Consider the following 15,801-nt stretch of genomic DNA (forward strand, 5'->3'; position numbering starts at 1 on the left):
TCAGTGGTACCATTCTCTCCCCAAGGACTTCCTTCCTGAAAGCCGCTCCCTTTCAGCTTCCAGGGCTGGAGGGGAGGAGGAGAGCAAGCTATAGTAGCTCTGCCTTTGATGGAAACAGTCTGTCCCCAAGCATATAACTATGATTAGATATAACTATCTATTATGTTTGTATCCCACCCTTTCTCTGAGGAGTTCAGAGGAATATACATGGTTCTCTATTCTTCCACTTATCCTTGCAACACACTTTTGAGGTTGGGGTAGGCTGAGAGACACCAAGAGGCTGGAAATCACCCAGTGAGCTTCATCACTGAGTAAGGACTGGAATCAGGTTTCTGTGGTCCAGTGTTCTAACCGCGCAGGGGTTCAAGGTGCCCTCAGGGAAACAGTCAACAAGTCCCTCTCGGAGGGACTGTCCCCAGGAGCGCTTAAGGAAGCAGTGGTACATCCTCTTCTTAAAAAACCATCTCTGGATCCGGCCGAATTGGCGAACTATCAGCCGGTTTCCAACTTGCCCTTTCTGGGCAAGTTAATGGAGATGTCTGTGACTACAGCTTCAGAGCTTTTTGGTTGACGCTTCCATTCTAGACCCCTTCCAGTCCGGCTTTTGCCCGGGTCACGGGACGGAGACGACTCTGGTCGCCCTCACAGACGATCTCCGGAGGCATCTGGATCTAGGCGGAGTGGCAGTGCTGTTGCTGTTGGATCTGTCGGCTGTGTTTGACAGTCGGCCATCAGCTACTGGCCCACTGCCTCGCCGGCATTGGGATTCAGGGGCCTGCCTTGCAATGGCTCATCTCCTTTCTCCAAGGCTGGGGACAAAGGGTGGCACTGGGGGAACTGGGATTGTGGAGTGCCTCAGGGGGCGCTGTTGTCCCCAATGTTATTTAACATCTACATGCGCCCCCTTGCCCAGATTGCATGGAGACATGGGCTGAGGTGTCACCAGTACACTGATGACACCCAGCTCTATCTGTTGTTGGGCAGTCGGTCTGACTCCAAACCGCAAGATCTTGACCGGGCGTTACAGGATGTGGCTGGGTGGCTTAGGCTGAGCCGGTTGAAACTGAACCCAACGAAGATGGAGGTCCTGTGCCTGAGTCGGGGCAGACCAAGGGTAGGGATCCCACTCCCAACCTTTGATGGGGCTCCGTTGGTGCCAGCGCCAGAGGCTAGGAGTTTGGGAGTGATCCTGGATGCCTCCTTGACAATGGAGGCCCAGGTAGCAGCCACTGCCAAGTCGGCCTTTTATCATCTTCGGCTGACTAGGCAGCTGGTTCCCTTCCTTGAATGCAACGACTTGGCAACGGTGATCCATGCAATGGTCACCTCGAGGTTGGACTACTGTAATGCTCTCTACATGGGGCTGCCCTTATTGCAAATTTGGAAGCTACAGCTGGTGCAAAATGCTGAAGCCAGGCTGTTGATGGGCCTCCCAGTACGGGAGCACATTCAGCCTGTGCTGAAGACATTGCACTGGCTACCGATAGCATACCGAATTCGCTTTAAGGTGCTAATTCTTACCGTTAAACCTCTTTATGGTCAGGAACCTACATACCTTTCCCCACATGTTCCCCAGAGAGCACTGTGATCAGGGTCTCAACACTGACTCACCCTTCCTGGGCCAAAGGATGCCAGGCTAGCTACAACCAGAGCCAGGGCTGTCTCAGTGGTGGCTCCGCTCTGGTGGAATGAGCTACCGGAGGAGATCAGGGCCCTGCGAGACCTCATGCAGTTCCACAGAGCCTGCAAGACGGAGCTGTTCCGCCAGGCGTTCAATTAGGAGCCACCCCAGGGGAGAATGCCCTGTCCCCTGAAATTCTTAAAGCAGCCTGAGCCACCCGTACAATATTAGATCGGGATCGACCACTAGGATGGCATGGAAGTCTGAGTGCCATCTCAAATGTAATGTTAAATTGTTATCTGTTTAATGGTAATTGGATTATTATTGTTAGCACCTTTTAATGTTGTGATTGTTATATGGTTTTAGGATTATGATACTATTTATTGTTGTTTTGATGCTGTTGTAAGCCACCCTGAGCCGGCCATGGCTGTGCGGGCAGGGTATCAATGTAATAAATAACTAAATAAATAAATAACCACACTGGTAATAAAATACACCAACTGAATAGCCACAGCAAAATGAATCAAGAATCATCAGAAAACAAACTTAAATTACCACCAAAGGCCAAATAACTTATGTCTTCACCTGGTACCTATAACTCAGTAACATAGCCCACAACAGAGAATATCTTTTCTCTGGTAATCACTTTCTATGTTCTCATGTGTACATTTGCAGTGCTGTCAGAAGGTGATAAAAAGCTCATGTGTACATTCATAATGGTGATAAAAGGAACACTGAGCATGCCCTCCATATGGAAGCAGCCAAGACCTGCAGAAGAGAACCAACTAGTATGTCAGGAAACCATGTAAAATTATTCTGTAAGTGCTGAGATCCAGAGAGAAGCTGCAGTTCATAGAAGGGTAAAAGATTTAGGGTGACATTATGGTTCCCCCCCGTCTCCCAATAAACTATATTAGTTTTAGAGAAATTCTGATCCTGGTAAATTTCCCTCACCATTTAAAAAATAAAAAAGAATAGTGCCAATGACTTTCAAAGTCTATCAAATTTGTAGAGCACTTGAAAAAAATGAACCATATTGAACTGACTGGTGTAACTGAATTTTATATTCCTGGCATTTTTGTAAGTCATACTGCTTTGGGGTTAAATATTTAATATATTTTTGGAATACCTCTTGTGACTAGAATTTTCTATTACAGTTTAACAGCATGGTGTTGTATTGTGTGCCCAAGCTGCGTTTGATAGGCCAGAAATTCAGTGTTCGAGAGAAGATTGATATTGCGGGATTACAGGTTTGTTACTTGATCTTTTCTTTTTGCTCTTGTGTGTTTACTCCATGGATTTTATCAGGGAAGCCTTCCCAGCTGAAAAACAAGCACTCTAAGTATGTGTACAAAGTAAAACAAAGACAAGCAATCAAATAAATTAATAGTGTCAGCAGAAAGCAAACCAGCAAAAGGGGACAACTGCTGAATTAGAAGCCAGCTGAAGTGTGAAGTCTTGTCTTGGTGCCAAGAAAGCCATTGATGGAATGAGGGAGGTGTTCCATAGTCATGAGACTGCCACTGAAAAAGCCCTGTCCCTCATAGCTGTCTGTCCCATGCTGGAAGCTGGCCATGGCAGGGGCACATGAAAAAAGTATATGGGGCAAGTGCTCTTTTAAGTACCCATACTCTAGGCCATATAGGGCTTTATAGATCAAAACCAGCGCCTGTCACAGACTGGGCTAGGGTGAAGATGCAGGAGTCAAGTCCGGTCTGACGTCATTGCCAGGAGAGTCAGAGCGAGAGCCAAATCATGAGTCCAAAAGAGATGTCATCTGAATAAGGGGTCAGGAAGCCAGGAATCCGAGCCAGAGTGGGGGTCCAAGAACAGGAGCCAAAGGTGGATGCGAGACATGCATGGAGGCAACTTGTTGCTTCCACAAGAGCCCAATCCTGAGTGGGAGTTATATAGGCCTCCAGCTGGGCTTCCCATGGTGGCGACGCCACTCCTGCTAGTACTCTGGACTTGGCGCTTGCCTTCCTTGCCAGCGTGTATCTTGGCAGCAGGTTGCTAAGTCTCTGCAGAGCCGCTCCCTCAGACAAACCACCCGGGGAGTTAAGGCAGGCTCCCCGGTTGCACCTGTACCTCATTGGCTGCTGCAGGACCAGGTGTGGGTTTTTTAGGCTCAGGTGCTGGTGGCAGCAAGCTGTCAACTCCTGAGGAGTCAGAGGCACCAGCTTCTGGCTCTGGCAATGCCAGCGCCTATGGCTGCGGTGCCAACTCAGGTGGGGACTCAGTGCCGTCGTCGCCCATGACAGCATCTCAGATTGGGACTGGAAACAGGCAGACAGTGAAGGACTTTCAGCCCTGGTGTAATATTCTGCCTGTGGTCCACCCCAGCTAGCAATTTTGGCACTGAATTCTAGATTAACTGAGGTTTTCCAGGTCTTCAAGACAGCCCGATGTAGATATAATATAAGACAAAAGTAGAGAATCTGCATAGGTCCTGCTTCTGCTTTTGTGATTTGCATCCCAGTTCTTATGTATGTTTTCTCAGAGATGTTCCACCAGTTTCAGAATGGATTACTTCCAGATAAGAGTATGTAATATTACACCTTAAAGAACTTTCTGGCTGAAATGTCAGTAAAGTTTTTGTTCGGCAGGTAGCACAAATGTTTTACTCCGAGTACCTTAAATGTAGACTCTTAGTTTATTTTCTTGTTTCAAGTAACCATGTCATTGTTTTTGCACTATTCATTTTAGAAGATGTGAAACTTGTGTATTTTTGTTTTTGTTGTTGTTGTTTAGTCGCAAGCTTGTGTGTAGGGGTGTGCAAAAAAAAATGCCAGTATTTTTCGACTTCAGGTAAATCAGACCTGAAAAATATTGGTAAATGCTGAATTTCCCCAGTAAAATACCAGCAAAGTATTCGGACTGGGGCTATATTCGGTATTCCCAAATATATTCAGGTGTGATCTACACCACCAGAGTGAAAGGAGACATGTTAAAATGCCTTCTTTCCCTCTGGTAGCTGTCAATTTCACTCCACACCAGTCAGCTGGGAGTGAAATTAACTAGGGAAAGCCTTGGCTCTCTGCCTTCCCTTCTCTAGCTGACAGATTGTAGCTGGAGAAGGGAAGGCAGGGAATCTAGGCATGTTTAAAATGCCTTTCTTTCCCTCCCCGAGATTGGAGAGGGAAAGAAAGGCATTTAAATATCCCCACCCACCCAAGCAGAGAGGCTGAGGGAAGGAAGGAGGCATATTGGCATGCCTGCCCTCTGTTTTCCCAGCCTGCCCACCGCAGCAGGCTGAGGGGACAGAGGGCAGGCATGCCAATATGCCTCCTTCCTTCCCTCAGCCTCTCTGCTTGGGTGGGTGGGGATATTTAAATGCCTTTCTTTCCCTCCCATCCCCCCCCCACTTCCTCGAGCTTCTCCACAAAAGCAGAGAGGCTCAGGGAAGGAGACTGAGAGCAGGCATGTTTAAAATGCCTTTCCCTCCCCGACATAACCCCCCAAAAGCTGGATAATTACGGCTTTTTCTGTTTCAGCTATACCGGTAGCCGAATACAGATGTCTGATACCCAAAAAATACCGACAAGGTATTTTTCGGGTATTTTTTCCGGTTCAGCTATAGCCGAATGCACACCCCTGCTTGTGTGGGAGTCATAAAAACAACAAATAATTTTTTTTCTAAATTCTCAAATATTGAAATGTTTTTTCAGGTTCAAGAAATTGTCAAACAAAATGTGGCTCATACATTCTCAATATCAGGAAAAAAGAGGTCATTGGAACTGCAAGCAAGGTATAGAATAGAGTTTATTGTGTATATATATTTATATATATTTTGAATAAAGTAATCCATTATAAGCAGTAGATACTGGAGTTTATTGTGATATATTTTATTATTTTGTATTATTAAGCTAAAAAATAAAAGGGAGTAAAAAGGTTTGCTTTTAGATATATGCAGCTTTCTTTTGAATTTATCTCTGTGCATTTTGACTTCACAGGACAGAAGATGAAAAGAAAGAATGGATTCAGGTTAGTATAACTATTTTGTAACTATATTTTACTAACTGACCTCACAGGTAAGCTGCTTTGGGGGGGGGGAGTGGGGTGTAAATGAAGTAAATAAACAGAGTAAATAAATAATATGCCAGGGAAAATACTCCCCCCCCCCGGCCACAGATAGATGGCATTATCATGAGTTCAGTATCCAGGCAGAGGTGAATTTTGTCTTGCTTACACTGGCATCAATACAGGCAGCACTGGAGATTGAAGGGAAGGGAGTGAAGGAAAATGCCACATGTTCCCTTCTGGTGACAGGCACTACCTCCCATTTTCACATGGCATTTTTAAAGTCCCCAGAACCATGACTGGGCTTAGAGCATTAACATGGGGGGGGGGGGACTCCTGCCTTCCCTCTCACACCATTTTCCAGAGCCAGAATGGCTGGGGAGGAGTAACTTGCTTATCTTTGGAGCTGCACACAGGCAGATTACTCAACCTCCAACCATTTCAACTCTGGAAAATGGTGCAGGGGAAAGGCGGGGATCTCTCTTCCCTGCCATACCATCATCCCAAGCATTGTTGGGTTCCTGGGGACTTTAAAAATGCCCTTTCCTGAAGTTGTTGTGTGACTGGAAGGAAAATGGGTTGGATCCAAGGAGTCCAGACGGACCCCGTTGAAAAATGTAATGTGTAGTTAAGTGCACGGACTCTAATCTGGGAGAACTGGGTTTGATTCCCCACTCCTCCACTTGCAGCTGCTGGATGACCTTGGGCAAGGTATAGTTCTGTCAGAACTGTTCCCTCAAGGACAGTTCTGGAAAGAGCTCTCTCAGCCCCACGTACCTCACAGGGTGTCTGTTGTGGGGAAGGGAAGGAGTTTGTAAGCCGCTCTCAGACTGCGAGTGAAGGGCGGGGTATAAATCCAATCTCCTATTCCTACTCCTCTTAAGTAAGCAGTGAAGTGGCTAAATTGCAGATGACACAAAGTTGTTCAGGGTAGTGAGAACCAGGGAGGATTGTGAGGCACTCCAAAAGGATTTATCGAGGATGGGCGAGTGGGCGTCAACGTGGCAGATGGAGTTCAGTGCGGCCAAGTGGAAAGTGATGCACATTGGAGCCAAAAATCCTAACTATAAATACAAGTTGATACGGTCCGAACTGGCAGAGACTGACCAAGAGAGAGATCTTGGAGTCGTAGTAGAATGTCGAGACAGTGTGTAACTGCAATAAAAAAGGCCAATGCTATGCTGGGGATTATTAGGAAGGGAATTGAAAACAAATCAGCCAGTATCATAAGGCCCCTATATAAATCAATGGTGCAACCTCGTTTGGAGTACTGTGTACAGTTCTGATCACCACACCTCAAAAAGGATATTATAGCACTGGAAAAAGTGCAGAAAAGGGCAACTAGAATGACAAAAGGGTTGGAACACTTTCCCTATGAAGAAAGATTAAAGCGCTTGGGGCTCTTTAGCTTGGAGAAATGATGGCTGAGGGGTGACATGATCGAGGTTTATAAGATTATGCATGGGATAGAGCAGGTAGAGAAGGAAGTACTTTTCTCCCTTTCTCACAATACAAGAACTCGTGTGCACTCAATGAAATTGCTGAGCGGTCGGTTTAGAACAGATAAAAGGAATTACTTCTTCACCCAAAGAGTGATTAACACATGGAATTCACTGCCACAAGAGGTGGTGGCGGCTACAAGCATGGACGGCTTCAGGAGGGAATTAGATAAGCATATGGAGCAGAGGTCCATCGGTGGCTATTAGCCACAAGGTATAGATAGGAACTCTCAGTCTGGGGCAAGTGATGCTCTGTCTTCTTGGTTCTTGGGGGGGGGCAACAGTGGGAGGGCTTCTAGTGTCCTGGCCCCACTGGTGGACCTCCTGATGGCACCTGGTATTTTTGGCCACTGTGTGACAGAGTGTTGGACTAGATGGGCCATTGGCCTGATCCAACATTGACCTCGTTGTCGTTGTTGTCTTCTTCTTCTTCTACAGCAGAAGGTATTGGTTTTACAGACTCACTCTGCCAATTCTATGATACCTGAAGGTATCTGAAGAAGTGTGCTTGCACACGAAAGCTTATACCCAGAATAAAACTTTGTTGGTCTTAAAGGTGCCACTGGACTCAAACTTTGTTCTGCTGCTTCAGACCAGTATGGCTACCCACCTGGATCTAGACCAGGGGTGGCCAAACTTGCTTAACATAAGAGCCACACAGAATAAACATCAGATGTTTGAGAGCCGCAAGACACGAACAAATATTACATTTTTATTGAAAAATATGTAAATTTGATTTTTATTAACATCATAGATGAGACTGCCAAAAATGAAAACAAAAGGGGTAAAAGCAGTTATTGATAATGATATTTATTTGTCCAATGATATTTGTGGGTGGGGGGCCGCCTTCAAGAACATATTTAAATTTAAAATTGCTTTCTTTCTCTGCTCCCCCCCCCCACTTCAAGCCTACCCAGGGAAGGGAAACACTGGCTATGGAAGGGAAGACCTATCAGGGAGGCATGTCTCCACTTCCCCATCTGCCCTGCCGGGAAAAACAGAATGTGTGTGAAAGAGCTGCACTTGGCTCCCGAGCCATAGTTTGGCCACCCCTGATCTAGACTCAACTAGTGTGAGTCTTGCTTTAAAATTCTTAATACTGTAGAAACCACACTCTTGAGGAATGTCTTCTGCCACTGATACTTTTGAAGAGAATGGGTCTTTCTTCTAAACTATCTTTGGTTAAACGGTGTATACACATTTTTTTTCTGGACATTGCATTTTTTTCTGGACATTGCATTCCAGGTCTTCCAAGCAACAATTGAAAAACATAAACAGAATAGTGAAACGTTCAGAGCTTTTAATAATTCTTTTTCTCAAGAAGATGAGCATCTCCCAGATTCATCAGTAAGTGTTGAATATTCATTATTCCTATGGGTTTTTCCCCCCCAAACTGCTTAAATCCACAGTTTCAATTTTGGTATAAATTGTACTTTCAAGTGCACTTGATAAACTGGGTAACCAAGCACAGATATTGGTCACAATCTCTTAATATTGAGAGCTGCTGAGCAATGTTCCCTCTAAGCTGTGGAGTCTTGTGAGCAAAAATTCTACTTTGTGAGCTAGTGGCATTAAAGTTGAGAGTGAGCGATTTGGCTGCTGCATAAATAAGTTTGCTCTGGAGCCATCCTTCCTGAGCTAAGACAAAAATGTGTGAGCCGGAGGCTTTAAAACTGAGCTAGCTCACACTAACTCAGTTTAGAGGGAACACTTGCTGCTGAGAGACAGCTGTGATGTTGTGTTATACAGAAATTATTACGAATTTTCAAGTATTTTAAAATTTTGAGGGTCTCATGGGCAGATAAGAAGTGATTGCTGTGATATTGTGTAGTAGCTTGTATGTTTGGTAAGGTCATTTGAACCCAGGATCAAATCCCCCTTAGTTTTGAAGTTCATTTTATTCTTGAATAAGTTATCTCTTAGCTAGGCCTTATATGTGTCAGACCTTTGGTCATACGAACTTAATAATAAAGGAAAAGAAGGAGGAGGACTAGGCCTCTATTACAGAGTGTTTGTTGGGATAAATGCTGGTGCGAGTTCCTTGGTGGAAGGAAGGTAACACTGTAATAATGTACATATGTAAGCTACTTGGAATTACCGTATTATTGCTTATATTTGTAATGTGACGTTATTAGCAAATATTACATGTGTAGGATAACATCCTTAGGGAGTGAAATGTTTTTCAAAGATTTGGTTTGTTGTTTGTTATCTCTGCCAGTTCTATAATATATGCCAGCTCTCTGCAAATACACTATATTGTGAGCACTAGTTAGTGATTGGGAGGGAAGGTGGCATGGTATAGCCCAATCCCAGCAAATCTTGGTAAGTAAGCATGGTTAGTACTTAGATGGGAGACCATCAAGGAAGGCTCTGCAAAAGAACATAATGGCAAATCACCTCTACTTTTCACTTGCCTTGAAAGTCCATTGCTGGGATATGACACATACATACGTAGTTACTGACTAGTGCAATCATAGCAATACCCAGGGGTCATTTCGTAGAAAAAGAGCTAGGGGAACTCATTAGCATAACTCATTAGCATATGCCACACCCCCTGACATCAGGGGCCCGGCGGTGGACCTGCAAGGCCAGCGGGAGTGCGAGGAAGCCCCGCCAAGGCCCTCCCTGGCCCCAGGCAGGCAGGGGTGGGGAGAGGCAGGGAGGAAGCAACTTCCCCTCCCTCTTCTCCTGCCTCCTCCTGGCTGAATGAGGGCCGGAAGTGGAGCGGCCGGAAGCAGGGGGCGGGGCTTCGTCATGTGCCCCGCCCCCCTGTACCTCACCTGGGGGAACTGCGTTCCCCCCCGAAATGACCTCTGGCAATACCATTTGATTAATATACATGGGGTTGCCAACCTCCAGGTGGGGACTGGAGATCTCCTGCTACTACAAGTGATCTCCAAACAAGATCAGTTCCTCTTGAGAAAATGGCTGCTTTGAAGGGTGGGCTCTATGGCATTATAACCTGCTGAAGTCCCTCCCCTTCCCAAACCCCACCCTTCCCAGGTTTCACTCCCAAAATCTCCAGGTATTTCACAACCCTGAGTTGGCAACCATAATACATCATGGGATAACTTGTAAGGGCCAGGGCAGGCTGAGGGGTCATCATGTTGTACTGACACAGCAATCATTGGACCTTTCTGAATGGCAAGCCCTCATAAGATTCAGCCATTAAGAAATCATAGTTACAACCTCAAGAGTGCCATTAAAATGCTCTCTTCTTGAATGAATATGATATTCCTTGTCTTGCTACTGAAGTGTTTTCTTATGGCTTTCCCCCCTAGATAGCAAGCACCAGTTCAGTGGAATCTATGCCAGGGACAGATGGCAGCAGTGGCACATCTGGAGGAGTAAGTAGTTGAGAGATTATTGCCTCATTAAAACAAATGTGGAAATTTTTCATTTTAAAGAGAGAGAAAATACTGTTGCAGACAGTGTCATATGCTAGTTTGCGTAGTGATAGTGATTCCTTCATATGTTACAGTGATAAGGAATTGGCAATTTGTGGAAGTATCCTGTGCCCCTCCACCAAACACATACAATATAAGATACAGCTATTAATACGAAATATATAACTATAACCGTTTAAATTACCAGAGAACTTTGGAGATTATAGGCTTGCCTCTCCCCACCACTATTGAACCTTAGCCAGTCCTTGTGTTCCTTGAGTGAGGGGAAGGGCTTCCCTCTCTGCCTTGTGTATGCACAAGGCACAGTCACTCAAGTAGGAGTGTGAAATTGTCAAGGCACCTGGAAAACAACAACTGGCTGTGGAGAAAGGGGAACAACTTCAACACCATCCCATTGTAGGCAGCTCGCTTTTTTCCTGGGTGGCTGCCATGGTGGTAATGGGGGTGGTTTTGCTCTCTCTTCTGTTTGGCCAGCTGGCTCTTCTCCAGACAGCTGCCTGGCTGCTGGTATGAGGCCATGGAGAATGGTGGGAGATTGTTGGACAGGATGGACCCTTAGCTGGCCCACAGCTTAGAGAGGCTTGCAGCTTACCAGTCCTCCAGTTCATTCAGTGTTTCAAGGTAGCAACCAGGGGTCATTTCGTAGAAAAAGAGCTAGGGGGACTCATTAGCATAACTCATTAGCATATGCCACACCCCCTGACATCACCGGAAGTGTGTCCTCCCCACAGCCGGCGGCGACCTCCAGCGGGCACTAGCAGGGAGCTCCAGGCCCCGCCCTCCCGCACCTCACCCGAGGGGATGGCGTCCCCCCGCGTCCCCCCCAAATGACCCCTGGTAGCAACCATAAACCTTACCAGGCAAAGGTCTTATTCACTTTCCTGGAACATGGGATGGGTGCCAAACTGGGCAGTGGTGCTTCACAAGAGCCGTAGGTGTCATGTCAAAGAAACACATGTGGCTCCCAAGGCACTGAGTTTTAGTGTTTTAAGCTATTCCTCATTCTGTTGGTTTATATCTGTAGACTAAAATATTACAGCATATATTCTCTCTTTGAGCTTTGCCCTGTACCTATTAGTGAAAGTGACCCTTCCTAGCACAAAATTTTTAATGTTACTTCCTTTGTAAATATTAGGTCTGGTGTGGACTATAGTGTCTGTATTTCTTTTGAATGCTCTTGGAAAAAGAAAGTGCTTTAAAGATTTGTATTGGTATATTAAAAGTACAAACGACTGAATAACCATAGAGATGCCTCAGAAAAGAGCGGGAAATCTATAGATTTACCAGGACAGGTATCTAGATACAGTACGGGATGATAAAAGGCGGGGGGAGGGGGGAGACAAGCATGGAAGAACAAAAAGAAAAATTGTCAATTGGGCAAGAACATCAGAGAAAAAAGGAAACAGATAGAAATAATAAGAATAAATTATTGTTAGCCATTTAAAGGCTGTAGGTCCCTAAAAGCCAGTGCAAAAATCAACAATTACTGCTGGGTATATTTGTGCCTGCACATGACTGCGTTTAAGACTAGAAAGAGTATAAGCTTGCTTGTACTAGTTGACTAGAAATCTTTGAATTGTCAAGAGCACTTTTGGTTTTCTGACTGGTAGTAGGAAATCATAGTATTTTTTCTAATGAATTTTTTAGTATAAACCATGCAGATCTTAATTCAGAACCATGTTAAACCATGTTTCTTTTTTGTCTGTTCAGACTCTTGATACTGATTGACATAGCAGGCAGTGCTTCTGGTTTTAAAATTCATCAGTAGAGGACAAGCCCCTCTCTTTATTTCAGCTCTACCATAGCCAGTATTCCTGTTAATCAGAGCTGTCACTTGATTAAAGCAATGTTGGTCAATTAAGCATATGAATTTTAATCATTTACTTTATCAACTGCTTGAACCTGCATATATTTTCATATGAATGAGAACAACACTTCTGAAGAACAGAGCATGGGGTTTTTTTGGTTGCAGCAGGTGCCATAAGAACATAAGAGACGCCAATGTTGGATCAGGCCAAAGGCCCAGCCAGTCCAACACTCTGTCACACAGTGGCCAAAAGTACCAGGTGCCATCAGGAGGTCCAGCAGTGGGGCCAGGACATTAGAAGCCCTCCCACTGCTGCCCCCCCACCAAGCACCAAGGAGACAGAGCATCACTTGCCCCAGAGTCCCTATCTATACCTTGTGGCTAATAGCCACTGATGGACCTCTGCTCCATATGCTTATCTAATTCCCTTTTGAAGCCGTCCATGCTTGTAGCCACCACCACTTCCTGTGGCAGTGAATTCCATGTGTTAATCACTCTTTGGGTGAAGAAGTACTTCCTTTTATCCGTTCTAACCCGACCGCTCAGCAATTTCATTGAGTGCCCACAAGTTCTTGTATTGTAAGAAAGGGAGAAAAGTACCTCTTTCAAGTACATCTTGAAAGTGGCATTACTCCTGTATCAGTGTGGGGGAATGTGCCTTCCAAGTTTTCATCTACGATTTGAGAGGGTTTCCCCTCCCTAATTTTTCCTAATTAACCAAGGGAACCCTTTTAGCAAATCAAATGGTTTCAGAACAAGTATTTAACTAGACATTTCAGCCCTATATATAGTGTAGCCCATATTGTTCACAGTGTAGCACAAGAAAGCTGCGAACTGCAGCAAGCACTTGTATCTACTTCAGAGGTCCTAACAGGTCATAGTTTTAATAAACATATGCAGAAAACTTGAGAAAATAAGCTATGCTGTATGTTATCTGCAGGGTATGCTGCCAGAATGATTTCCTGGGGGACTGGGGAGGCAGGAGAACGCTGTGTGGCTAAATCTTTTCGAAATCTAAACATATAGATGTACATAGAAAGCTGCACAGAAAATGTCAACAATGAATGAAAACTCCTACAATACCAAATGTGAATGATTAAATGCTTTGAAGCCATTCAAGAAAAATAGGATTAGTTGCTGTCATTGTATATCTGTATGCATGAGTCTTGCCGATGCATGTGTAGCTCACACCAAGGTTAAGAAATGTCTTGCTGTTTCTTCAGTGTGCCTTTTGAGAGGGAATAAAATAATGACCACATATGAGGCGTGTGCGCTGTCCTCTGAAGTGTGGAGTGTGGTTATATGTGATGCTCCATTTCCTTTAGCCCCTTAGCAAGCTCTGGGCAAATCTGAGCTGGGAACCAGCATGACTCAGCTGCCATGAAACAATTGGGTTGCGGCCACACGCACCAGATGAAGCGGTGTGGGGGGGGAAGCGAGGCTATTCCCTTCGTGTCAAATAGAAACACAGTTGCAAGATCACACAGCCCTTTGTAGCAGCAGGCGCAGCCCATCACTGTGTGATCAGCTGCAACTGTGGGTGAGTTGGAGGTTTTTTTGGCTGTTTGTTTCCCATGCACATAAATGAGGAATCACACCTCCGCACTGAGGACCCCCTGTGGAGTATGCGATGATGTGCATACTGCGAAAGGGGGGGGGAGAACCCGGCACCAAGCCGGGATGGCCTGATGAGACCATCCCAACGTCATGAGTGCGTACTTGCTTGATCAGACAGGAAATTCCGTCTGTGGCCTGTCGGAACCCGTTTACTACCGGACTTTCCCCCGTGTCATTTTACTCCACTTCTGTGCTGGAGCAGCACGGGTTGTCGATGATGCGGGACACTTCCCAGATGTTGCTGTCTGATCGTGCCCTTTAAATCCGCCTGGCATTCGCTCCTATGTCGGGTCTAACTGTGCGTATGATCGCAGCCTCGGAGATGCTGCTGCAACTGCCTTGGGAATGCCATGATGGCCTCAAGCTTGAGGCACTGTAGTACTGTGGCCCCTGACCAGGAGTTGTTGCAGCTACCCCAAATGATCCATCCATTGTTTTATGGGAGCTATAGCCTATGCTGCCTCTCAGCCATCAATGCATTTGAAGTTTACTAAGACGTGGCTACTTCTGCTGGTGTGAGGAAGGGCAAGAATAGTGTCAGATGCAGTAAGGGACTTCTGCTGAGCGTTTGGGCTATGCCTTCAACAATTGTTAAGATCTTTTTTTAAGAAGCACTTTTTCGTAAGCATTTTTTGTTGATTTTAAAATCTAACATTAAATAGAACAGCAGCTTTTTAAAATTTTCAGTTCGTAGAAACTTTTTAAAAACCTTCATTGCAGTTGGATGATCTCTTTAATCCTCTACTTGCACCTGCTAATGTGACCTTGGGTCAGTCGCAGGCTGTGGCACAGCTGTCCTTGAAAAAGAGCAGTTTGTGTCAGAGTTCTCTCAGCCCCACCTACCTCACAGGGTGTCTGTTGTGGGGAGGGGAAGGGAAAGGAGTTTGTAAGCCACTCTGAGACTCCAAGTGAAGGGCGGGGTATAAATCCAATCTCCTCCTCCTCCTCCTTTTCTTCTTCTTCTAGTAATATTTAGGACTAAGTCTGCTCTCTAAAGCTGCCATTTTCTCCAAGGGAACAGATCTCTGTAGTCTGGAGATCAATGGTCCTCCAGGACCCACCTGGACTCTTCTTCTTCTTCCTCTTCTTCCTCTTCTTCCTCTTCCTCCTCTTCCTCCTCTTCCTCCTCTTCCTCCTCTTCCTCTTCCTCTTCCTCTTCTTCTTCTTCTTCTTCTTCTTCTTCTTCTTCTTCTTCTTCTTCTTCTTCTTCTTCTTCTTCAAAATTTCATTTAAAAAACCTCCCAGTACTATGCATATCTATTATTCTAAATATCGCTTTTGTCTTCAGTTGCAGCCTGTCTGCTGAAAATAATGCCTCTTAAAAATTACAGTAAAAGTATGAAAAGAAACTGAAATTAAGGTCCTTATTTCCACGTACTCATTTATTTTAACATGTTGGACAAGGGCCCCCCAAATGGTAACTATAAATTGTGCCGCCTCAAAGCTTATGTTAAAGTGCATCCCTTTTTGCTTAAAGCTTATGCAGCTAAACCACTTGGTGGTAGTGGTAGTCAGCAAACTAGAAGCTGACTGATTTCCTCATTCTCTCCAGCCTGCTAAATAAATCTTTAACAAATTGAGATATAAATAGCTTTAGTTGGAAAATTTGTATATCCTGTTGCTAAAACGGGTGGTGGTGGTTGTAATGATATTAAATACATTAGTACATAACTGTACAGAATTTTCATTCAAAAGACAAAACAGTTTCTGTTGCTTTTAGAGGTGACCATCAGTACTTTTAGCAGAATGGGCCATCTTCAGCATCCTCTACACAGTGTTTACATATTGAACTCTATGCATCCTGCAAGCATTCCCTGAAATGTAAACTCA

At 45.0% G+C, this 15,801-nt stretch overlaps 1 protein-coding gene across 1 annotated transcript in view; it reads left to right on the forward strand.

Moving 5' to 3' along the window:
* The window catches only part of FGD3 (FYVE, RhoGEF and PH domain containing 3), a gene marked incomplete at its 5' end in the record, with an annotated part of 78,000 nt that overhangs the window by 47,797 nt on the left and 14,402 nt on the right, over nt 1-15,801 (forward strand). The window contains 5 exons of the mRNA XM_015421184.1: nt 2,779-2,871; nt 5,290-5,369; nt 5,575-5,605; nt 8,386-8,487; nt 10,422-10,487. Of these exons, the coding sequence (XP_015276670.1) occupies nt 2,779-2,871; nt 5,290-5,369; nt 5,575-5,605; nt 8,386-8,487; nt 10,422-10,487 (372 nt within the window). The remainder of the gene's footprint in view (nt 1-2,778; nt 2,872-5,289; nt 5,370-5,574; nt 5,606-8,385; nt 8,488-10,421; nt 10,488-15,801) is intronic.

This window comes from Gekko japonicus, unplaced genomic scaffold, assembly GCF_001447785.1.
Source record: "Gekko japonicus isolate JY-2015 unplaced genomic scaffold, Gekko_japonicus_V1.1 scaffold149, whole genome shotgun sequence".
NCBI classification, from domain to species: Eukaryota; Metazoa; Chordata; class Lepidosauria; order Squamata; family Gekkonidae; genus Gekko; species Gekko japonicus.